The sequence below is a fragment of the Pimephales promelas genome, chromosome 14 (assembly GCF_988280905.1).
Source record: "Pimephales promelas chromosome 14, fPimPro1.hap1.1, whole genome shotgun sequence".
NCBI classification, from domain to species: Eukaryota; Metazoa; Chordata; class Actinopteri; order Cypriniformes; family Leuciscidae; genus Pimephales; species Pimephales promelas.
In genome coordinates, this window is record NC_142782.1 from 25,892,609 (window position 1) to 25,915,464 (window position 22,856).

Below are 22,856 nucleotides of genomic sequence, written 5' to 3' on the forward strand. Positions count from 1 at the left end.
AAGGAATGATCCTGCATAATTTTATGTCCGAATTTAAAAAATAAATTAGTTTTTTTAATCATATATATATATATATATATATATATATATATATGATTAAATTAGTTTTTTATATATACATATATTTCATCAAATGTATTTAATTCAAAATAAAATGTACTCTATATTGTAACTTCCCCATTTAGACAGTGGTGGACAGTAACAAAGTACATTTGCTGCATTTACAGTATACTGATCTTCAGTACACTTTTTGAGTATCTGTTCTTTACTTATTATTTTTCTCTGGATTTTTCTCTGGAAAAATCAAATGTCATACTTTTTACTCCTCTATGTTTCTGTCAAGGTCCTTGAGTAAGTAACATCAGTCAGGGGATGATTTTGGTTGCAGGGGTTGCATTTTGGTTGGAAATGAAAGTCAGGTTGACGTCAGGACCCGACTGATGTTAGTTTCTGATTCTGACATCAACCTGATTTTCACTTTCAATCACAATACAACCTCTTTCCAACATTGGAGATTAACATCAATCTGGCGTCTGACATCAACCTGATTTTCATTTTCAACGTTGGGTTTGGTCTTGTTAGTGTGAATTTTCTGTCATTGTTTTGGAGCACACTTTTATAGATAACAGTAAGGCTAAAATATTATACTAAAAGCCAAAAAACTTTAAATAGGGCACTATTTAAAAGAACAGTGGGTGTCCGAAACGAAACCATTGTGGACATTATTAAGTAAATTTATTTAATCTCACATTCAATCCCACTACTCCAACTGTGTTCTAACTTCTAGAAATACATTTTATATTGATTTGAAGGTAGGTATGGCAGGCATAGATTCAGAGGCATAAGGTACTGTAATTATTACATACAACAATGCAACAATAATAAAACAATGCATTGACATTTACTTTTTACTTTTGATACTTACGTACTTTTAAAAATGAGTAGGCCTACTTCTGTACTTTTACTTGAGTATATAAAAGTATTTAAAAAGTTTTGAGAAAAGTCATGATCCTTTAGAAATAATTCTAATATACTATATTTGATACTCAAAAATTATTATCAATGTTGAAAACAGTTGTGTGCAATTTGTTTCAGGATTCTTTGATGAATAGAAAGTTATATGTCATCTGTTTGAAATAGACTCTTTTGTGTGTAATTATGTTAATTATGTCTTAACTGAACCTTTTGATCAAATCGTTGCATCCTTGCTGAATAAAAGTCTTGATTTATTTCAATAATGATGAAAATTCAGCTTTGCCTCACAGGAATAAATAACATTTTTAAATATATTCAAATAGAAAACAGTTATTTTAAATCGTGATATTACTGTTTTTTTTGTATTTTTAATCAAATAAAAGCAATCTTGGTGAGCATAAGAGATCTTTTAAAAACATTAAAAATCATTTCAGCATAGTATTTAATAATAAACTATCAGCCTTTTTGTAGAACTTCACTAAAATAGACATCTGGCTCCATCATCTGGTCAATCAAGAAGCACTGTGGTATTGAGTTGTGGGTGCAGTACATGTCGTGAGCGGTAGAAGGCGCTGCGGTTCCTTTTCCAGTCTCTTCTCCGCTTGCGCTAGGAATGTGCTTGCGTTGCGCAGGAAACCGCTAGTTTCTCAAGAAATGCGGTGGATGGACTATTACCCGTATTAAAGTCACATTTTAGTAGAAAGCCACCAGAAGAACGTTTAATATCACAACTTGATAAAAAAAAAACTTTCCCAACACCAGCCTTCTGGAATATTTGTTTTGTGTGGAGTGGGTGTCGTTTATCTGAGGAGTTTTATATTTCACTCATCGACCGTTGACTTTTATCACACTGTTGTGTCAGTATTAAACCTACTTTACAAGTATTTTCTTCGTCGAGAAAAGGGGATTACGCCTTGAAGATGTCCGTGGCGGGCTTAAAGAAGCAGTTTTACAAAGCCAGCCAGGTTTGCGAGTTACTTTTTTCTGTTGTTTTCTTCCATTGAACCGCAGTGTTGTGCCTGATAGCTTAGCATGCTAACGCTGCGCTAAACTTCTGCCCGCTATTCTGCATTTTAAAAGTGTTTAGTGTGTTTTTCTCCTTGTTGTATTTGTCTGTTTCTTAATATTTACAAAGATAAATCGTGCTATTGTTAAATGTCATGCCTTTTGTAGAGTTAGAAACTGCTTGCTTTATGTTTTATGGTCGGTTTTGTCCTAACTTACAGTCATTGCCATATTTAATATTTTGCCAGCTTTCATAAATAGTCATTGTCACTTTGGACGCTTTCAGATCTAATCAGAGGTTGCAATGTGTTAAAATATGCAGAAGAGTGTCTGTTTTCTTAGCTTGGTATTGCAATACAACGCCCCCGTCCTTAATATATCAGTCCGTTTGCCACGTTTACTGTTGTTAAATGAACGAGTTTGCACTGGGCTTATGCTTATGATATACTGATGAAACAGGGTAATTTAAAATATGTACATGTATATGCTAATTCTGCGTAGAAGTACGCCAAAAATATACTGCAGCATCAGGCTTACCAAAGATTACCACTGTCCCCTTTATTAGCATCTGTTGGACAATCACGTCTTCTATGGGTGTTGTGTTTGTAGCCCTCTTGTTTTTATGGTTCAAACTTTATGCTGGCAATATGTAATTGGAAAGTTTGACACTGTCACACTGCCCTTGATTTTACAAATGGGAAAATAGTCGACCATGTAACTTGTCCGCTGCATGTGATTGAACTAGCACCATTTGGGTCATTCCTAACGTATGTTAAGCTATTTTAAAAATGTAATATGCATATACAAAATATTGAATATTTGAATATACAATGAAATTATTTATATAAAACAAAAGTGTTTTGTAAGGTTTCAGAACTGTTTTGGTCAAGCTTGGGTACTTCAGGTAATTTACTCAATGACAAGACAATTAGCAGACTGAAAATTTAGACATTTTGAGAATTCCTGACAGAATGAAAATAACAAGCAACATTAACCAGTCTTTGTAATTTTGTCAAACAGGATTGAGTGTTTTATACGTTGAAACAAAGCTTTTCTACAAAACATCTTAGTCAATCACACATGGCATATTTTTTGCTCTTGTTTGTGCTGATATTTGTTCCTTTTTTATTTTTATTAATTGGATATCATTCTAACTGGATGAAAAGTGAAAATGAGAACAGAAAACTAGGCTATAAAAGAATTATAAAATAAAACACTACTAACAAGAACATGTGTTTTGTTTGATACAATTTGATTATAGGAAGGAAAAAATGAAGAAACACTTCTGAAATATTTTTTATTCATTTTTCGCATGTTAGACGTTCACAGTATCAGCTTGATCAAAGTAGAGAAATGACTTAAAATTCTCCTCTATTTTTGTATAAATATTATGTGATATGATATGGTAAAAGAAAACTGAGTAACTAACTAATATGGTGTCCATCCAATATATAAATACTTATAATGGGAGCATGAAAGTGAGCGGCATAACAGCAAAAACTCAAAATATAACTGGCCAGAAAAGCTTTACTAAAGCTTGTCCATCTAGTTCGGCTAGATATTGTCTTGTTATAATGTTGGGACTGGCAAAATGAAACAGAACTTGAGCGCGGGCTCACAGCAGGCAGTGTGTTGGCTTTTTAATGTGCCAAAAGTCTCACTTTGACCCTGTGAAGACAATCAAATGTGTTGTTAGGAAAACCTCTCACTGATTTTGGCTGCTCTTCTGGCGGTGTTGTGAGGAGGTTCTTTGTCTGTGGTTTATGGTGTAATTAACTCAAGACTTTTTTTTCTTAATTAATTTGTTAGTTTCTCTTTGCCAGTGGTTGTGTTTTCCTTAGGGCACATGGTCACAGATGTAGGGGAAGCAGCGTATGTATGTCTTGTCACTGTTCGCTGATCTCAGCAGGAAAGGACAATCGGTTGGCCAATTTCCTGTCAGGAACATGCTCAGATCCCCAGTGAGGGGTCTACATGAGTGGAGGAGTGCAGCAGGGCAGAGGAAAACAGCCAGTGTTTGGGCCGGAGAACAGTATGAATCATTCAACACTAAGGGGGGGTTGGAGTGCTCTCGCCTGCTCTTCTTGGCTTTTTTTATTGGACTGCAGTCAGTGCTGCAGAGAACTCATGCCAGCATTCCACAGTAATCAATACTTGACATAGGCCGGACACCCTGCCAAAAGACAAACTCTTAACCAGTCACACCCTCCGACCAGCCTTCCTCTAGGTGTGCTGTCCATAGAACTGTTTGAGCTACTTTGACATTGTCTTTTTAATGTGCACTAGGGCTGCATGATATTGGAAAAAAAACTGACATTGCAATATTCTCTTTTTCTGCTATAGATTGCGATTTGAAAACAATTTCACCAGATGATTTGAATAGCTTTATTTGTAAATAATTAATAATTCTAGGATGATTGGGGGGATTTTGTAGGGTAGTGCATTTGCATAGGAAACATTAAACAAATTACAAGCATAGTTAATAGAACAAAGATACAAATGAAATAAACAGTGCTTTGTTTTTCGGGTATATCTAACTGTATTCAGGTACAAACATTGATTATTTAAGTGTAAAATAACACTGCATAGTCTTCACTGTATAAATTAAATATAATTAATTAGTACAATTTATTTTTGTTAAAGCTACAAAAGGGGTTTTCTGTTTTGTTTTTTGATTAACATTGATGACATAAAAAGCTGCGGGTATATTCGGGTTAACATAAATGCGCGGGTTAAAATATAATAATATGGTTAAACTTTGCAATTAATCTGCGAATCACATGCATTACGAACAAGGGTCAGCTGGCCCGAATCACAGATCAACTACCATTCCCTATACTTGACATTTCACATCCTGTGATGTGAGTGATTATCGCGGATGGTTCACTTCAAAGCTAAAGCGTTATGTTGTGCAGCCTTAATGTAACACACCAGGGAATGTTTTGCATTCTGCAGTAAAATTGTACACTATACAATTGTAAGAATAATAATGGCTGATGATGTGATAGATAGGGCTCGTTACTGGTTCTTGAATAATATTTTTCTGACATCTATTTATTGAATTTCGTTTTAACAAGATTAAATATCACTGAATAATAAAAAAAAAAAAAAACATTTGGTTTTATTTTTTTCAGTTTGTTTACTTTTTTTTACAGACTCAATGACTCATATAGGCCACTGGGGCCAGAATATATGCGTAAAGAGGCAAAAAAAAGGCAAAAGTAGCCTAATAATCATGAATGTGACACATTTTAATTGTTTATTAATAAACTAGTGTTTCTGAGTTAGTGTTAACTACAAAGATGAAGTTGACGTTGCTGACTAGTATAGTGAACGCGCTCACGCCTAAAGAAATGCACCTTTCATTTGGATTACATAATCATAGGGCTACAACGATTCAAATTACTCACGGTTCGATTTGTATCATGGTTTCGGTACAATTCTGTTTGTGCTATGTTCAGGGAAAAAATGACTTCCGGTCAAATAAAAATAAAGAAAAACTACACAAATTAATACAATAGAGCAAAATAAACAGTGCTTTTCAGATGATTTAGGTACGCAGAGGTTCACGCTCGGCTCTATGATTGGGTGTCATCAGTTATGACGTGTCCTTCCCTGATTCGTCAGCCACCCATCACATGACCTGTCCCTGGAAGAAAACATACTAAAACATCCTGGACTACGTAATGTTAGTGAGTGCATCGTTTTTAATCTTTGCAGAGGTAGCTAACATTACTTTCTTCTTCTTCAAATCTGAGGAATAGTCAATCCGTTTCCTGTTTACACCGGCACACGCAATCACGCATGCCCAGTGTTGGTGAATGCTCACGTGATCCGCATTTTCAGTCGTTTTAATGTGGACGGAGATCAATTCTAATACGCAGATAAAATACTGGTGTGGACGGGGCCTAAGAAAATCCCCGCTCCTCCGTGAGCGATACGAGACCGGTGCGTCTTGTCCTGCTTGCCACAGTAAACATAATGAATGGCGACTGTAGAATGCAAAAGCCGAATCCCGGACATTTTGGGGGATCTCGAAAAACATCTTCGGGCTGACTCATCGCAGAGACTCACTAGTAGCCTAGACTTGTTGTTTAACGACTGCGCTCTGTTACGGGTAGGCGTGGCCTCCTAGGGCAGCGAAGCAAGTGCATTCTGGGAGTTGTTGTCATTCATCCACATAAGCCAAAAATAGATTTTCTGAGTCTAGAAAGCTCAAAATTCACATTATTATTTATTTCACATTTCTTCTACATAAATGACCCATTTTAGAGACACATTCATCTTTCCTGAGGTGAAGTATCCCTTTAATATTTGTTTTGTTGTGTGAGGATTGTGCAATGAGGGACTGTTCTGAAATTCCTGCATGGTTTCTGTAGAAGTTGACTCACAGTCATGCGTTCTCCTATTGATTAGACTCGCATGCACCACATTATCTATGGAGTGTGGACCTGGTTTCAGTCTGTGCCTGCTGGGTCTGCTTCGGCTATGTGGACAGCTGTTTGTGTGTGCATATTTGTGTCAAAGTTAGCAGTTGTTTGCATTCTTTATCAACAGTGTGTGAGAGAGCTGAGCCTCTGTATTATCTTTTTACCTGGTGATAAAGCCTCTTTCAGTCGTATATAACGGTAGACCGATATTGTTATTTTTTTATGGCCAATGTCGATATCTTCGAGAGCAGGGTGGCCGATACAAAGCCGATATTTTTATATATACTTTATATTTTTTTAATCAATATTTAATAAATTAGTAATAAATTAGAAAACGTCCTTAAAATAATCATGCTTATACTGCAATAATAAGAAAAAGTAAGAATAAGTGAAAAAAATAAGAAAAAGTGCACACTGGTAATCATATTTTTTTCAAATAAAGACAAGGGAACGCTTATTTTACATACAGCACACAGTGAAAATGTTAAGAATATGACACAGTGGGACACTGGATATGGCACAGCATATTTTAGAATGAAAGATTTAAAGTTTTTTGATCGCGTCTTTTGTGAAGCTGATCTTTTGTTCGTTCGCATTCACTCATTTCGTACAGACCGACCTTCACTCGCAGTAACACGTTTATAGGTATGCAGGCTACAAATGCACAAGATATCACAGCTGGATTTGATTAAATCTCCAAGGTTTATGAAATGAAATGTTTCTTATGTTCAGAGATTTGTTTAAATGATGTAGATGTGCATTTGCTGAATGTTGACGGTAAATTGTTTTAGCCTGATTATTTGCTTCTCTTCTGTTATAAATAATATAAAAGCAATGCTTTACTTTTTCACATACCATTGAAAAATGCCATATATCAGCCTTGGCGTTGGCGATATATCGGTCAACCACTAGACATAATCCTGTCGCCAGCGGACTGAGGTGTACAGTTTCATTGCGGGAGTGTCCGATTTAGATCATTAAAGAACATCTTCTGTTTTTAAATAGAAAGGTGGAACTGATAATATTGCCTTCATTTAGCTTAAATGTTATATTGATGGGAACTTGAACACGTCAGTCTTTATCTGTTGCCTTAATCTAAACCGTATCATGTTTTCCACCTAGTTTATGGCGTTAGCTCTACCCTGTGTCTCTCAACATATTGGAGACATTTGGACGCACCCATTGACATGTCACAAAACACTGGTTAATTATTTATTATGTTCCTGTTCTGCCAAACAAACTGAATTGCACAAATATGCAAACATCCTTGGAGATAGTGAAAGGTCACTGCAAGCAGACGCCTCCATGTCAAACCCAGCTGTACAGTGTAATGGACTGTTCTTGTGCTGATGTCTTTGGCTTAAAATAACTCTGCTATTCATCTTGATGGTGTTGGTGGTGTTAGTACTGGGAGTTTTTTTTAATAAGACATCAATCTGCATATGTACATTATACAAACAATTTACAAATATTACAGGCTTTATAGGGCTTACATTAAATGATGTGAAAGCAACAATTTATTAACTTCTAAAGGCCCTGTGTGTTATATCTATTTAATGCTTTTGTCTGCAACAATAATGCCATGCCTTTGAACTATCTTAATTTGGTGGCTTTAGTCAACTAATATTTTGCATTGTGATTATTAGTCATTGTTAATTCAATAGACTGTCCTATCCGACCTGTCATGCTTGCACCAGTTTTTGCACAGAAAGACGGCATGCTAGATACCGTACAGATCGGCGCTTGCGCTGTAAAAGGCCTTGATTGATGTCCTAGTTTAAAATGTTTTAATTCCATTGCAAATTTTATTGGGTTTTTAACCTCTACTGCTAGCAAGGGTTGTCTTAAAGAGATGTCTGCTGTAATCTATACTGCAGATGTTGCAAGAAACTGACAAACTTGGTTAGGCTGTAGAAAATGCTTGGAGTATAGTACAGCCATAGAAATAGCAAAAAACAAACTTCTCAGCATGGCATGTTACATCCATAAAATGACATGTGTTTGTGATTAATGTTCATATGACGTAATATTACAAACATCCATTGCTTTCCATGTTGAAATTCCTCCAGTTATGGTCAAGAAAAGCTATTTAACAAACAACATTTTAGTGTGGACTGAAATGTAACATGTGGTCTTGTTTCAACAGTTGCACTGTCTCTGGTACTTTGTTGCATGTTCAGGACATAAAGAGTGAGTGGATCAGCATGTGTTACCAAGTCCTGAGAATAACAACTGTTGTGGCAGACACAGGTTCACACAGAGCTGTTTTGTTTTGATGTAGGCAAGTAATGCATGATATGCTACATAACATTCGCAATGATTTTCTGAGAATAAACAGGATAATAAATATGGAGCTATTTAAAGTGTTAAGAATGAAAGCTATGGAAGTACAGAGGGAAAAATGATCCCTCCCAAGTGAGCACAAGAGAAATTAGTTGCAGGGAGGGCTAATTGGATTTACATGTGTGTACTGACACATTTTCCTTCAGTTTCTCAGAGACCTGTTTTATTGGTTGGGCAAAATTTGAATACATTTAAGGGATCGTTCACCCAAAAATGAAAATTAGCCCATGATTTACTCACCCTGAAGCCATTCTAGGTGTATATGTCATTCTTTAAGACGAATACAATCAGAGTTATATTAAAAAATGTCCTGGCTCTTCCAAGCTGTATAATGGGTATATTTTTTTGGAAGTCCATCAAAGCACATCCATCCATGATAAAAGTGCTCCACGTGGTTCTGGCATAGTTCTGACTGAAATAACTAGCTTCTGGCAGACGGGCACATGCCAGTCGACAAGAGTAAGACTTGATGACGTAGGATGTAGGAGTAGCGTAAGTTTTGACGCCTAAAAAGTTATTAATTCCAATTGATTAAATATTTAAAATAGACTGCAGCAATTAACATTTTACCAGAACCTCTTTAGTAAATTCCACGTTTTTGTTTTTTAGTTGTCTGTTCATCGTGATCTATATTTAAAGAAAAATTGTGTATTCTCAATTTACCCAAAATCAATCGAGTTCTAATCTTACTATAGTCGTACTGGTTTAAAAGGGACTCTCTCTGTTTTTGTTAGATGGTGAGTGAGAAGGTTGGTGGTGCTGAGGGAACTAAACTGGACGAGGAGTTCAAGGACCTGGAGAGAGTAAGTAGAGAGAATTTTCAAACACCGCTGCCAATAGTCTTTCGAAAAACATTGATTTCAACATTTAAAATGATTCAAAGGCTTGACCTCTGTCCCACACATCCATCAATGAGATTTTCTACACCTCCTGTGTTTTTGTGGAAAGTCTCTTTTATTTTCAAAGTGAAAGTGGTGTGGCTGTAGTGGTCCATGATTGTATGTTTTTATAATTGTTTGACATATTTATTCACTGCAGTGTCTTTGGCTAAAATCTTATTTTAATAATCCAATCCTTTAAACTTGAGTGATGTCATCAGAGGTCTCCTTAAAATATTGCTCAATGGTATACATTTAACTTTGTTCTAACACTAAACTCTGATTTCAGATATTCTGCGTTGGTTGTTGTGTTTTGCTTGTAGTGTTGTGTGTGTGTATAGGTGTTCTCTGTGCAGTGATCTCCCCTCTGTGTTTCTGTAGAAAGTAGATGTGACAAATAAAGCTGTGGTAGAAGTCATCTCTAAAACATCAGAGTACCTGCAGCCCAATCCAGGTAAGACCAAAGACATCCCTGGAGCTTTTATTTAGCACACTGCTTTTTTTTTTCTGACAAAACCCGCACACAATTGATCATGATTGTAAAACGTTTCTCTGTCTTTTCCATTATATTTCTCTTTCTCTGTTGTTGCCACTGTTCTTGTCTTTCTGTCTCGCACAGCATCTCGTGCAAAGCTGTCTATGTTAAACACTATGTCTAAGATCAGAGGGCAGGTGAAGAGCCCTGGTTATCCACAGGCCGAGGGGCTGCTGGGAGAATGCATGGCAAAGTTTGGCAGGGAACTCGGAGAGGAAACAAACTTTGGTGGGTTTACAAAAGGAGTGCAGCTTTTAAAAAGTTCCCAGATATCATTTGCTGTTCTCCAGCTAACCACATGCACAAAACAACCATATTTGTGTCTGTAGGAGGTGCTTTATTTGATGTTGGTGAAAGTATGAAGAGGCTAGCAGAGGTGAAGGATTCTTTGGACATTGATGTTAAACAGAATTTTATCGACCCTTTACAAACCCTGTGTGACAAGGACCTAAGAGAGATACAGGTTTGCTTTCACTCTCTGTCTCACATATGAATAGATATACCTACAATATATAACTGAAAATGTTTTCATGTGATACTCACACTCTCAGAATGAAATTTGCAATAATTTTAACTTTAGGGGGGAACAACAGCTTGTCAATGGAGCAGTAACCCTGAAAGGATCATAGTTGTACCTTGAGGGTACATATTGTCTAATGGCGCTTTTACACTACACAGTACCAGCTCGACTCGGCTCGGCTCTCCTTTGTTTGGTTTTCCACTGTGTAAAAGTTTTTTTTGTATCACCTCCGGCGAGGTTCTGAGCGAGCTAAGATGAGCAGAGCCGGTACTAAAATGTGCCGTGAAAACAAACCCGACTGCTGATTGGTCAGAGAGAATTGTCACCATTCACTGTGTCATCATTGCACGTGCCAGATGGAGTATCCAGAATATACCCGGCCAGAGATGGTTATTAAACCTACTACTATTATTATGGTAACTCGCAAGAAAATGCCATGGTCATACGAGGAGGTGCAGACTTTCCTTTATTTGGTTGCCAAAGACAGGATCCAGCGAGAGCTTGATAGGGCAACGAGGAACGAAAGGCATAGCTATGACGACCGGATACTATTGGTGGCGGTACGGTCTGCAATGGAAAACGGAGCGAAAATCAAGGCGACTCGAGTCGAGCTGGTACTGGTGAAGCGCCTTAAGGTAATAATATGCACCTTTTACTGGTAGATAAGGTACAACGTTGTCCCTGCCCCAGTGACAAGCTGTTGTACCCCTAAAGGTTCAATTTTGGCAAATTTTCTGACTTGTGCTAGACTACTTACAAGAAATAAAGATCTGCACATTAATTACATTTATGAGGAACTGTAGAGTAAATATAAAGTCTTCTTCAAGAAGCGAAAGGAGGGTTTTAGAGTTTTCTTTTCTATGTTTTAATATGGCCTGGTTCCACACTAGTTATATTGAAAGTGTTTCCATCTTTCTCAGCACCATTTGAAAAAACTTGAAGGACGCAGGCTGGATTTTGACTATAAGAAGAAACGTCAGGGGAAAATTCCAGATGAAGAGGTCAGGCAGGCGCTGGAGAAGTTTCATGAATCTAAGGAGGTGGCTGAGATCAGCATGTACAACCTTCTGGAAACTGATGTAAGGATTTACCATCTGACAGCTTGTTGCTTCATTTAGTGTGTTTTTGGGCTTTTGGGTGTCCTGGGGATTGTTCTAATCCTATTAGCAGCACTGAATAATTCAGTGTTTTTTTCTGGAACACCTCGCCATACTGATTTTATACTAACTCAACTGTCTCTCTTAAGCAATTTTTTTCTTTGAATTAAGACTGACACTTTAGAATTAGCGGTATCGAATAAAATGTCCTGTCCTTTTTTGACTCCAGCCCATCAGTGGGGTGGGGTCATGACAGGTAATCCTGTAAAGCTGCCAAAACGATAAAAATCCTCCTGCATCTTGTATCTAATGTTTAAGAGGGATGTCAGAGCGCCATCTGTTGGTTCAATATTACAATAACTTTAGAAGGGAAATAAACATTTGCCAGTGGAGTCTATGGAAAGACTATATTAAACTCATCAGATGTAAAGTAATACACTGAAGATACTGTATGGTACAGTTTTAAATGATAGTAAACGTTTAGTGTGAACTGCTAGCAGAGCTCCCAGTCTAAATTCAGCTGTCCCGTGTGAACTCAAGGCCTCTGGAATTACTCATTAACTATTTGTGACTAATTTGTTAATGAAGTTTGTTGTGGTTGCCCAGTGTGACCATAAGCATGGATGTGCATAAGTAACAAATAAATAGATATATGAAGAGTTCAGATGCAAAAACCTCTAAATGCCATTTGAAATTTTCTTCTTAAATGATGATTTTTATCAAACTTGTATATTTAAGTTCAGTAATTTCACTTAAATAACAATTAATAGGTAATTATTATTGCCATTTAAGTGAAATCACTGAACTTAAATATACAAACTTGATAAAAATGATCATTAAAGAAGAAAATTTCAAATGGCACTTAAAGGTTTTTGCATCTGAACTCTTCATATATTTTATGCATGTGTGCTCCTGTGCAGATTGAGCAGGTGAGCCAGCTGTCGTCACTGGTGGAGTCTCAGCTGCAGTACCACAGACAGGCTGTTCAAATCCTGGATGAACTTTCTGACAAACTCAGAGACAGGTGTGTATGTGAGCACATGTGTCCTCCTTTCAGAGCATGTGTGGTTGTTCTTGATTCTGTTCAAAGAGGCAATATATGACTCCTGTTTAACCGCCCAGGATGAAAGATGCTCAGTCACGTCCTCGTAAAGAGTATATGCCCAAGCCCAAGCCTGTAATTGATTTTGGAGACCCCAGCGAACAGTCGAACGGTGGCTTCACCCCATCATCTGCCCCACCCATGCGCAATACAGGTAAGACCAGACATTTTACCTGCATTACGTAGCCAGAATCACTTGAGGTATTGAGCTATTCTTAAATGAGGGTAGATGATCTTCATTACATTGAGGAAATGCTTTGGGCTAGTGAGAGAAAGGCACATTGTGCTTTGTGCGCTCGGTGCCCCGTGGCAGGGTGTGATGAGACCGCCTGTGCGTATATCGGGATAGACAGGCCAAATGGACAGCTGTCAGCTGCTCTCTTCGTCAGCCAGTGACCCTGTTCTGTGTTCTCTTCCCATTGCGTCATCAGAGCCATACCACCAGTCTGGCAGAATATCCACATGGAAACCCAGATTGCGTGAGTCAGATAGTGTGTGATTCTGTATGTTTGCATGGGAAAGTGTATGTGTTCATGTGTGTTTGTGGTGGAAATGTGCAAAACTGCACATTTTCTAGCGAGTCTTCTCTAATTAATAAATAATACGATTTTTTTTCAGTTAGATTTCCTTATCTAATTGTAAGAAGCACAACAGAATAGGAATGTTTGGAGGAAGTTAACATTTTTAATAGTTAAGACGTGGCACAACTACAAAAAGGTAAAAAAAAACAGCAAGTGGCAAGCAAATATACTATAACAAAATTTCCTTGTGTAATACCACTATCGGCGATGATAAGTCCCCTCTAATTTACTTACATCGATTATTTACATTGTCTGAAACATGCAAAGTTCAGATCTCCCATTAGTTGATAGTTTTATTACCCTGACATGTGTAATAATGTGTGCTTGACAGGAAAGAGGTGTGTATGTGTGTAAGAGAAGACTGTACAAGTGTCTGTGTGCGCATTGTATGTTGGCCTCAAGCACAGAGTGCTGCTCCACCTAACAGAGTGAGCCCCTGCTACAGACTGAAACTGGAGGTCTCCTGTCACATGACCACAGACCCAGGCTTTGCCAACCCGACCCCTCACTAACACAAAGCATCTTGTTGTCCTAACCCAGGCGGTTGTAGTGGGATTTAAACTGTGTGTTAAACTAACACGTATATCGGCACTGCTCACTGAGGGCTTGACTTTGGTTTGACAGACTGGACTGGGAAATGAGAACTTTCTTAATTTACTGAAGCAGTGTTAATTTAGTAGTATTTATGAATATTTTTAATTAACTGCTGTTTTCTGGTCAATGTTTATTTTAATTTTAGTTTGTTTTAATAATGTTGTTATGTGCTTTTATCATTTTTATTAGTATTTGCTTTAATTTTAGCTTCAGTTTTATTGCGGTTTTAGTTATTATTTATCACATTTGTTACTTCAACTTGCCAAGGCTAACTGTTGGTATAAAAACTGTTTCAAGTTTTCATCAATCTAATATTTATATTTTATTTTTATTTCATCTTTAATTCAATTACCGAAACAAATCCTGCTATAAAGTATGAAAGTGTTTAAAATGTTTATTTTTTAAACATTTTATTTGTTCTTTAATGCTTTGTTTACTTTTTTAAAAAACAATTAAAATATACATTAAAATATATCACTTTTTAAGCAATTATTATGAGAAGATTTCTCATTTTTATGAAATACTAAGTCATAATTACGAGAAACTTTCTCACTATAGTGAGATACTAAGTCATAATTACGAGAAAGTTTCTCATTATTATGACTTCCAGAATTATATTTTCGGAAGCGGGCTTCCATATTATCACTCTATACTTTGTCTTCTGTTTTTGTCTAGAATGTCAGATTACTGCTGTAAACTAATATCCCTCATTCCCCAAATCCCTCCTTAATATCCCATTGTCATTAAATCTCTCCATCTGTCCTCTCAGCAGCGGAGCAGCCGTGCTGTAAAGCGCTCTATGACTTTGATCCGGAGAACGAAGGCGAGCTGGGCTTCCATGAGGGTGACATCATCAATCTGACCAATCAGATCGATGAAAACTGGTATGAAGGCATGCTGCGTGGCCAATCCGGATTCTTCCCTCTCAACTACGTGGAGGTGATCGTTCCTCTGCCACACTAAGTGACCTATGTCACGGGAAAGAGGGGAGGAGAGAGAGAAAGAGCAATAAAAAAGTGAAAGGGAGAAAGCTGGAGGGAAGTGAGGTAGGGAGAAAGGAGCCAGTTGAAATCATCTTGGTCTTCATCCTCACCACATTGTTGCCGTTGATCCAAATGTACCTGTACTCTGGCACTTTTACACATTGATTTATTTTTGAAGGAGGGAACTTTGGGAAACCTTTCACATTCCAGGACTGACTGACTGGCCGGTTGACTGACGTACGGATGGTATGACTTGGTCCTTAAGCTAACAATTCAGACACTCTAACTCGCTTCGTCGTCTAAGTCTTTTAATAATGTTTCATACTGTTTGTGCTGCATTAACGTAAAAGAAATGAATGCAGATCACTTACAAATTCTCAACTGTTGGATTGTGAAAAGTTGCATTTTGACTCGACTGGTCCCATTACCGCCCCCTGCTGGTCAGGCTGCGACATTGACCTGCCTCAGATAAAGGAGAAACCGCCTTGTATCTGTGACGGACACATTAGCACTGGGGCTGTGTGTGAAATGTCCCAATGTGCAGTAATCCTGAGCCACAGACCTGTTGAGAATTAGTCCTTTTCTATGCTCCATAAACATAGCTTTTCGTCATCTAATATTTTTCATGTATATTTTTTAACAAGATAAAAGAAATTAACCGCTCAATTGCACCTTGGATCTCGTCATAAATGTGAGCTAAAACACTTAATAGATGCGTTTAGTCAGGTGGAGAGGGTTTTACTGCACTACAACCGTTTATAAAGTATGAAACACTACGCTTCCCATTTTACAATTTTTAACCCAGAGGGCGGCGAATAAATAATTTGCGCACTGTTTTCTGAAGGAAACACAGCCAAATAGTTATTTAGATGGTAATGTCTTCTTCTGGCAGCCTGAATTATAGAGTCTTCCTCTCTCTTTCTCCTCTTTTGAAGTCAGTTTACGGTATTCTGTACATCTGATGCTGCTGGCAGTGTCCCATTATTTCAGGTGTGTATATCTGGGTGTTTAGGGTGGATGTTGGCTCATAAACCCCGTATTAAATTTAATTTACACAGAATTTCTTTATTAACAAATACTTCTTTCCATCTTCAGAAATGAAGGGATGGTGCTACATCTCTTTCTCTTCCCATCACTTTTAAAGTATTATTATAGCTTTAAAAGTGGTTGAAGGTCTAGTTTATCTATTTTACTCTTAGGATGTTTTTTTTTTTTTTCTTTTCAAATACTGCACTCCATAAAAGCATGGACCTACACACCATCTTGGTGGTTCTGAACATCACCAACATCTGTCCCTCCACCCTGACTCCATGTCCTGTCTGCACAGAGCACCTCTGTGACCTTTTCCTCCCAGTGTCTGTTTACATGTTTGTTTTGCTCACCGTAACAGACTGTTGTAGATGTGCTGAATCAGACAGGCTACGGCGACCGTTTCAATGTGAAAAAAAAAGGGCTTTAGTGCCTTTTCGATGGCATGAATCAATCTAGAACACCAAACAAAATATTAATTATTATGATTTTAGATCTAATATGTAGTTTTTATGTCTGTCCTCTTTCATTATTTACGAAGGGCTTGTTGGTTTCAGTATTTGGCATGAGCTGTGACCAGATGTACAAGCATGAGTACAAATGTGCCTTTGCAACACTACAAGTTTAAGAAAACAGCAAGTGGGTTATTTCTGTCTAATGGAATGAGGGTACCAGAATGATTTCATGAAAAAAAAAAATAATTCTGGTCCTACTCTTTTTAGTATTATATTGTTTTTTTTATATACATACAAAACCATCAACCTTTTTTATTAATAATTTTTGCATGTTAGCTTAATAGCAGGCTGATGTATGTTTTAGTTTTAAAGTCTCCTCTTGTACGTCTCAGATTTAACTCCATTATATTGTTATTTTTAAGTATTCCGAACTCTAAATATTTGTATCTTATTGTGTCCACTCGTCTTTAAGTAAATAAATTCAATTGAAAGTACTTAATCTGTTTCACTTGTATATGAACCGTTTCTTTAATTATACGGTAAGAAAAACATGACGTATGTCAGAAGGAAATGGAATCGGCACATTTCATTTGTTCCAGTGTATATTTTAAGGTATTCAGCAGGTAAAAGGCATTGTTCCCATATTGTGTAGTCAACATGGCACAAATACTAACCACACAAACAGATAAATACTAGTCAAAAGAAAGGGAGAGAAAGAACTCAATTAACCATTTGCTCTTTCCTAACTACCCACCAGACATTCCTAGCACACAGGAAGACAAGTTTCACAGCACAGATATGGCAGAAACGCATAAACCACGGCCAGTGATACAGACCTAATAGTCCTAAAGGCAACAGTTTGGACGGAAGCATATATGATATATCCTCCATGAAGGCATTTCATATACAGTACAGACGGTAATGCACAGGGCAAGAGGTCCCAGGTCAACAGTTCTACAGCTTAACACAAATGCACGGACATAAACCGCTCTGGTCACTGAGTGTTGCGCAGTTGGTTGTACACGTGCTCCAGGATCTGTGCATACGCCTGGTCTTTGGGTGCGTGGCCACACAGAGACGCCTGAGAATGAGAAAACAAGCGTTTCTTTAAAAATCGCTAGTCAGACATATAATCATGCTTTGCTGTGAGATTATTGTTAATGGCACTAAATTATGCAAATTATAATGTTTTAAAGGTACTATTTTGGATGTTAAAATTGCCTTCCGTTCTAGCATAAAATGCAAAGACAACTTGAAACATTCATAGTTTGATTTCTCTTAAAAGTGTACACTGTTATGTCTGTGTGCATGCACTTTAAAAGTTTTATTTCAGTCAGATTAAAGCAATAATTTATGTTTAAAGTGTCATGAAAAAAACGTTTAGTCTGACTGAAATCATACCAGTCTAATTTCTGTGCTTTTAAAGCTTAACTGTTTTGAGTATCCCGACCAGTCCGACACTGGCTCATCCAATTATGTGAAATTGCATTATATTGAATTATGTGAAATTGAATTATATTTGCAATCCTGACACTAGTAGCACCTAATAATCTTAATGGTGTAATTGTAAATCATGAAATTGATAATTGATTGTATTTTGTTTGGTGTATGTAGAAGGGAGAGAAATTATGACTGACCTTGATTTTGTCAAGTATAGAGGTATTAGGACTCCACATCTGACTGAACTGCACCAGGTCAGGAGCAGACCGATAAAACTCAACCAACAGCATCTACACAGAAAGATATAAAAATAAGAGACGAATAGATCTTAGCTTATCAAAAGACTTTCTACAGGATGGAGTTTAGACATTGGTTTAATCTAATCTAGAACTGCAGGAAAAGACAAGCAGTGAGTGATTCGCTTCAAAAAGATTACTTCTGAAGCATACTGAACTGTAGAAGGGAATAAAATTCCTGTTTTCCCAAGATGGATGTTGATGCTTAAATATAACATGCTAGTTGTAATCATACCATCTCATTGAGCACGTCTGTAGTGAGGAAGTTGTCTTGCACGTATGTGACCTCTACTGCCACTGGGATGCCGTAATCATTGGGTCGTTGCTAAATGGAAGGGGGAAATTAGATTGAGCAATAACACTTTACAGTGTCCTTGTTACGCTACATGTAGTTCCTATAGTAATTACTATAAATTGTGTATAATTACATGCAACTAACCCTTAACCTCACTCTAATCTTAACCCTTTAGTAAGTACATGTAGTTCATTTTATTACTCAGTACTTAAATATATAATTACACTGTAACAATAAGTGTAACACTTTATTTTAAGGTGTCTGTGTTACAGTGCAATTATACATTAAAGTACTGAGTAATAATAATCAACGATATTTAATTACTATAGGGTTAAGATAGGATTAGGTTTTGGTTGAGGGTTAATTGCATGTACAGTAATCATGCATAATGTACTGTTATTACTATGGTGAATACATATCTAACAAAGACACTAAAATAAAGTGTTCCCAAATAAAGTGTGATCGAGTAAACTACTAGTTTAGCAAACAATTATTAGCAAATGTTTAAGAACAGTTACCTCAGGAGGGGGAACTACCCAGAATGGTGTGATGGTGGAGGCCACGCCTTGGTTGCCGTGATAATAGGGTCCTGTGAGTGATGAGACCAAGGAAAGAAAAGACTTATCACAGATCATTTAACAAGACGGTTTGTGTTGCATAGTGATCGTCTGTTAAAGCCATCACGCACCACAGATAACCCCCAGACAGGGCTGGAAACCGTTACTGCTGCCTTGTAGGCGGAGCTGGTGATCCATCTGCGAATCGATGTCCTGTAGAGAGGGAAGGGCGGGGCCTCGGGGGTGACTGTGATACCATCCCACCAATGACAGCCCGCGCATGAAGAGATTTTGACAAATCTGCAAAGTTCAAACAAAACGAAAAGGTAAATTGCAGGAGACTATGGTACATTTCTGTTTTTACAGCCATCACAGTAGTTTTGCAGACTAACCTCTTCTTCGACTGCTGGAGCAGCGTCTTTATCAGCCAAACGTGTACGGCATGGGAACGCCCGCAAGACCGTAAGCACTGATGATGATGATGATGATGAAATGTCAATTTTGAGTGTTTCTAATCTCCAATTTACTATTACAGTAGTTATAAAAATGTTTACACTTACATTGTGTGTTAGTATCCCATCGGCCTCCTAAATATCCCACCACCTCACTTGTGGTCAGGTGACAGTGGAAATCCTAAGAATAAAGGTGGGTAAGTGTTAAATATTGCCTTCAACTGTTAAAAATAATTTTCATGCCATCAGTATTGATTTGATTTCAGAAATCAAAAATCCATGAGCACTTTATACCATCAGTAGCAGAACATTGCTGGAAACGGCTACATTAAAAGGCTGGAAGCGGTTGATCGCAGAAAAGGCGGAGAGCTCTACAAGAGTGTGTGGATCCCTTTGAAGACAAACACAGGAACATTCAGGTACACTGCCAGTCAAAAGTTTGGGGTCAGTAGGTATTTTTAATGTTTTTGAAGAAAGTGTCTTATGCTCCATTTATTTGATCAAAAATAGTAAAAAATTTAATATTGTGGAATATTATTACGATTTAATATAAATATTTTCTTTTGAAATATAATTTATTCCTGTGATTGCAAAAGCTGAATTTTCAGCATCATTCATCAGTCTTCAGTGTCACATGATCCTTCAGAAATCATTCTAATTTGCGGATTTGCTGCTCATGAAACATTTCTTATTATTATCAATGTTGATAATGGTTGTGCTGCTTAATATTTTTGTGGAAACTAACTCTCATAAATATAAAGTTCCATATTAAAACATTCATTTAATTGTTTTATTTAAAATATAAAAGTCTGTCATTTCCGACATTTAATGCTGAATTAATTTCTTTCAACAACAAAAATTCGTATTGACCCTACAATTTTTAACGGTAGTGTTTCTTAGAGAGCATAATTTCCATAATGCACTACAGTTTGATCTTTCATCAGTGTTTTTCCGCCTCAAAACTTAGAACTAAACACACCGGAAGCGTGGGGACCTCGGGCAGGTAAATTGAGATGCAGTAAATGTCATCATTAAATTGTCATATTACATTCTTTTACAGCAATAAATGAATATAACAGTTATACTTCAGGACATAATATGTGGTTCAAATATATTTCATCATATAATAATTACCTTGTAGCATCTCTGGTGCCAAGAGTGCAATACCTAATTGGAACTCTCTCTCTTTCCCTCCTCTGCATCAGGCTAATGTCTGGGGGGAACATGAAATAACTTCTGCTTACTAAGCTGTAACTTTAAACAGATCAAGTCATCACCTCTCAGGTGCCATGTTTTTATGAGGAATCAGGGCAGTTGGGTTTTTTCTATGTAATGTTTAGGTAGATAACATCATACCGTGCAGCTCAGGTTTGGACTTTTTATTCTTGTCCTCTACTGGCATGGCCGTTTTCCCTTCCTCTTCGTCATCATCTCCCATCTCATCATCCTCTCCTTCACTTATCAAGCTCTGAGGTAAACAAATCAAATCACACATGAACCGCTGGTTGCACAGTAATTGTTCATCATTTATCCCTTTTTAAATTCTTGTTTACTATTGTTTACATGGTACAAGCTCTTAATAAATGTCCCTCCATTGCTCACCATGTCGGCACTGGGTTGGTATTTGTGCAGCCAGGTGGTTTTGTATTGGACCAGTTTCTGTCCACGATACCGCACCGAAGCCCAGCCGCAGCCAGACTTCTTGGCCGGGTTCACCAGGCGTTTGCAGTGTGTTGCCCAGGCGCTTGGAGAGTTAAAGATCTGCCCGGTCTCCACCCAACGGATCTTCCCATCATTCAACAGATCCCCAACAAACTTTTTACCCTAAGGAGACATAGACAGAGTAATTGCACCTGACCAGAGAAGTATTAAAGGGATAGTTCACTCAAAAATGAAAAATTCTGAAAAAAAAACCTAAAAAACCCAAAAATCCTGTCATTATTTTCACCATTCAGTTTCATAATATGGAATAAAAGAAAGGAGCTTACTAGGACATTCTGCTAGATTATTTTTAATCTTGTAGATGCCACAGACTTTTTTTATACACTTTTCCATGTTTTGACAGGTCTGGAAGGGTGAATAAATGCAACCGTTTTCATTTATTGGTGAACTATATCTTTAACGATAAAAGGTTTAAGTGGTATTAGCCCTTATGATGAAGTTTCTGGACAGTACCAGGTAGTGTATGGACAGAACGCCATCTCCAGGCTCCACAAGACCATCCTTTAAGAGGACTCTTAGTGTGATGCCTCTCCTGGTCAGGAGGGAACCCCTCCCTGAGGAAGCCCTCAGGTCAGCATCTTCAGCCCCACTCAACTCCTCATCCTCTTCATCTGCTCCTTCTTCTACAACCTGAGGAGAGGAGGGTGGCTCTGAGCCTGAGGATAAACAACAGACAGAAATAAGGAATTAATACAGGCAGAAATACGCCGAGCATCATTATTAATTGGTTGGAATTATATAAACCCTGGCAAAGGGAATTGATATCTGATATTAAAAGAAAATTCACAAGCAAATTTATATTTTATTTACAAAATTACATTAGAATGTCCTCAGATCAAGTTAAAACAGTTTTCAAACATAATCTCACGAACTTGTACATTGTAAAATCAGACTGTCCTTCAAACAAAGTATTTGCTTGGGACTCTGAACTCTCATGTGGAGGGGGAAAAAATGCTTTTTATTGTGGGACAAAAAAAAAATGTCAGGACAGCGAATCTCACATCAGGGAATCAGCGACTGTCCGCTGCCATCTCCATCTGATAAGCTTTTTTCCCCCAGAAATTAAAACAAAACCGCTCTGATAATTTGTCGAGAAACGGTTCGTCCTTCGCGTGTTTTGTTCTCGCTCCTTTCCGCAACCCCGCGGCCTAGTAATTATTAATTTCACCCGCTTATTAAAAATCACTATTTTTTTTAATTCTCACCCATTTCGTGATAATCGTCGGAAAACGCTTTGAAACTGCTCCACAGACTGATGTGACGTCTTTCTTTCCGCCACTTCAGTTTGGCGGTGTTAATATAACACTTCTGTACGGACACTCGCCACCAGGCTGTTATTCAAAAACATAAAATGAAGGCTTGTGTGTGTGCCTGTGTCTGCAGTGTGTGGTTTCCTTGTGTAGTGTTGCTTTAATGTCAATTCCCCTCCCCTTTCTCCTTCCTAGCCGTCCTTGTCATTTACTCTCCTTTATAAATTAGCGGTGTTTGTGGTCGTAGACTCTCCAGCACGGGCGAACGGATGTGGTTTGCATAGCTGCTACAACGGAAGACATATTCGCGGAAATCT

The 22,856-nt window shown here is 37.5% G+C and overlaps 2 protein-coding genes across 5 annotated transcripts; one reads left to right on the forward strand and one right to left on the reverse strand.

Annotated features, from left to right (window-relative positions):
- Positions 1-1,573: 1,573 nt before the first annotated feature.
- sh3gl1b (SH3-domain GRB2-like 1b) lies at positions 1,574-17,021 on the forward strand. 4 transcript variants are annotated; one of them, XM_039676897.2, is made up of 10 exons: positions 1,574-1,940; positions 9,488-9,556; positions 10,013-10,085; positions 10,251-10,394; positions 10,496-10,629; positions 11,607-11,765; positions 12,704-12,807; positions 12,906-13,039; positions 13,317-13,364; positions 14,830-17,021. In XM_039676897.2, exons 1-10 carry the CDS (start codon positions 1,896-1,898, stop codon positions 15,021-15,023), a joined length of 1,104 nt encoding a protein of 367 aa, XP_039532831.1. In that variant the 5' UTR covers positions 1,574-1,895; the 3' UTR covers positions 15,024-17,021. The 4 variants fall into 4 exon arrangements, with proteins under 4 accessions (XP_039532831.1, XP_039532840.1, XP_039532857.1 ...); XM_039676906.2 differs by having other exon boundaries at positions 14,833-17,021; XM_039676923.2 differs by lacking the exon at positions 13,317-13,364 and having other exon boundaries at positions 1,575-1,940; positions 14,833-17,021.
- On the reverse strand, positions 15,793-22,635 carry mpnd (MPN domain containing). Its single transcript, XM_039676869.2, has 13 exons — positions 22,495-22,635; positions 21,743-21,945; positions 21,170-21,391; positions 20,924-21,035; positions 20,702-20,780; positions 19,862-19,958; positions 19,676-19,748; positions 19,508-19,584; positions 19,247-19,415; positions 19,077-19,147; positions 18,499-18,588; positions 18,165-18,257; positions 15,793-17,608 (listed from the first exon to the last, which is right to left on the reverse strand). The coding sequence occupies exons 1-13, from the start codon at positions 22,496-22,498 to the stop codon at positions 17,522-17,524; spliced, it is 1,377 nt and encodes a 458-aa protein (XP_039532803.2). The 5' UTR covers positions 22,499-22,635; the 3' UTR covers positions 15,793-17,521.
- Between the last annotated feature and the right edge of the window lie 221 nt (positions 22,636-22,856).

Bases quoted from the DNA above. Each gene is read 5' to 3' on its own strand.
- mpnd (XM_039676869.2), bottom strand. The intron at 19,959-20,701 runs GTAATTATTATA...TTGTCTTCAAAG, and splicing joins GGCACCAGAGATGCTACAAG to GGATCCACACACTCTTGTAG. The intron at 19,585-19,675 runs GTAAGTGTAAAC...CATCATCATCAG, and splicing joins ATGGGATACTAACACACAAT to TGCTTACGGTCTTGCGGGCG.
- sh3gl1b (XM_039676897.2), top strand. From the start codon at position 1,896: ATGTCCGTGGCGGGCTTAAAGAAGCAGTTTTACAAAGCCAGCCAG. The intron at 10,630-11,606 runs GTTTGCTTTCAC...CATCTTTCTCAG, and splicing joins AGGACCTAAGAGAGATACAG to CACCATTTGAAAAAACTTGA. The intron at 12,808-12,905 runs GTGTGTATGTGA...TTAACCGCCCAG, and splicing joins TCTGACAAACTCAGAGACAG to GATGAAAGATGCTCAGTCAC.